Source organism: Microtus ochrogaster, chromosome 2 (assembly GCF_000317375.1).
Source record: "Microtus ochrogaster isolate Prairie Vole_2 chromosome 2, MicOch1.0, whole genome shotgun sequence".
Lineage (NCBI taxonomy): Eukaryota > Metazoa > Chordata > Mammalia > Rodentia > Cricetidae > Microtus > Microtus ochrogaster.
In genome coordinates this window covers 22905091-22907243 of record NC_022010.1, presented here as the reverse complement: position 1 = coordinate 22907243, position 2153 = coordinate 22905091, and the positions used below count along the sequence as shown (strand labels likewise).

General features: G+C 54.1%; 1 protein-coding gene across 1 annotated transcript in view; it reads right to left on the bottom strand.

Annotated features, from left to right (window-relative positions):
• Positions 1 to 2153, bottom strand: part of Eln (elastin) — a 46029-nt gene that overhangs the window by 4611 nt on the left and 39265 nt on the right. Inside the window, exons 29-31 of the mRNA XM_013350475.2 lie at positions 1089 to 1196; positions 938 to 997; positions 618 to 770 (exon numbers count right to left, since the gene is read on the bottom strand). Coding sequence (XP_013205929.2) covers positions 618 to 770; positions 938 to 997; positions 1089 to 1196 — 321 coding nt within the window. The remainder of the gene's footprint in view (positions 1 to 617; positions 771 to 937; positions 998 to 1088; positions 1197 to 2153) is intronic.

Here is a 2153-nt window from a genome sequence, read left to right as displayed (position 1 = left end):
GGGATTCTAGGCAGGTGCTCTACCACTGAGCCACACCCCAGCCCCTCACTGAGGGATTCTAGGCAGGGGCTCTACCACTGAACCACATCCCAGCCCCTCACTAGGGGATTGTAGGCAGGGGCTCTACCACTGAACTATCTCCCCAGACCTCCAGTAGTTTATATTAAGCATAAGTCTTGTTTAGGTAGGAGACACATGGGGGGCAGGCAGAGAGAGAGAGAGAGAGAGAGATCCACCATGGTGGTAGAGATTTTGGGGATGTCATTCCTCTCCAGTCTTTGACTTTTCTTGTCTGAGAAATGGGTCTGACCATCATTATGCTAATGAGCCCTCACCTGTGGTAGTTTGTGGATTGAACGATAGAGAAGATGGGTTTTGGTACCTCTATGTCAATGGGCAGACCTGGCTCTTCCCTGCTTAAGCTTTCTACCCCTTTGTTTCAAGTAGGGTCTAATATAGCCTAGGCTGACCTTGAACTCACTGTGTAGCCCAGGTTAGCCTCCGACTAATGATCCTCCCGCCCTAGCCTCCTTAGTGCTGGGATGACAGGTGTTTGTCCTCACTCGTCTTCAGTATGTGTATCTTTCTCCTGCTCAGATACCTCATTCACTCCTTACCTCCAAGGCCTGCAGCACCGGGGATTGCTCCACCAGCCCCCAGTCCACCGGCTCCCAGTCCACCGGCCCCCAGTCCACCGGCTCCCAGTCCACCAGCTCCCAGTCCACCAGCTCCCAGTCCACCAGCTCCCAGTCCACCAGCTCCACCAAGACCTGGGGAGAGACCCATGCATTACACACACTGGTCAGAAGCTTATAATTAGGCCCTGCTGCCAAGGGAATCCCTGAGCTCCCAGGTCACTTCTAGGGTACCTAATGACAGGAAATGGCCGGGCCCTAGGGGTTCAAGGACAGGCCAGGGAGGCTGAATTCTTACTCACCATACTGGGCAGCCTTGGCTGCAGCCTTGGCGGCAGCAGCAGCAGCAGCAGGTGCAGCTCCTGGGGACACAGAGGGACTCAAGGAGGGACTGCTTCAGGGGTCTCAGTCTCCATCCCCAGCCAGTTCATTGTCAGGAGAGCAAAAACATACCTGCTACACCACCTGGAACACCAGCCCCACCGAGACCCCCAGGCCCTCCGAGGCCACCAGCACCTCCAAGACCTCCAGGACCTCCAAGGCCACCAGCTCCTGCTGCTCCTGTGGAGAGAGAACTGAGGGTCAGTGCCCATATCTTTGTTTGTTGATTTGAGACCAGGTTACTTAGAGCTCAGGTTGGCTTTGGGCTTCTCTGTGGCTGAAGATTGACTTTGAACTGATTTCCCTGCCTCCACCTTCCAAGTGCTGGGATTTCTAGGCATGAGCTCTGATGCCTGGAACTTTTTCCTTTTGGCCTTGGCTTTATTTGTTTGTTTTTGTTTTTCCAGACAGGTGTGTGTGTGTGTGTGTGTGTGTGTGTGTGTGTGTGTGTGTGTGTGTGTACACATACAAACATACATAGCACTGGCTGTCCTGCAACTCATTCTGTAGACCAGACTGGCCACAGACTCACAGAGATCTACCTGTGTCCACCTTTAGAGTTCTGGGATTAAAGGTGTGTGCAACCACTGCCTGGATCCTTTTTATCTTTTTTTTTCCTTTTTCCTAGTGAGACAGGATCTCACCAAGTGGCAGAGATTGGCCTTGCACTCATGCTCTACCTGTCCCATCTCAGCCTCATGACTGCAGGGGTGACAGGTCTGTGCCAACATGCCTGCCTTCAGTCCCCTATGTCTGAAAGATATGTTCATGCCTTAGGGCCGTAAGGCATAACAGAGGCCTGTGGGATTCTAGGCAAGCCCTCTACCCCTGAGTCAGATCTCCAGGCCCTCACTAGAGGAGTCTAGGCAAGCACTCTCCCACTGAGACATGTCTTCTGCCCTTTGTTGGGGGATTCTAGGCAGGTGCTCTACCACTGAGCCACACCCCAGCCCCTTACTGGGGGATTCTAGGCAGGTACTCTTCCACTGAGCCACACCCCAGCCCCTCAGTGGGGCATTCTAGGCAGGTGCTCTACCACTGACCACACCCCAGCCCCTCACTGGGGGATTCTAGGCAGGTGCTCTACCTCTGAGCCACACCCCAGCCCCTTACTGGGGGGTTCTAGGCAGGTACTCT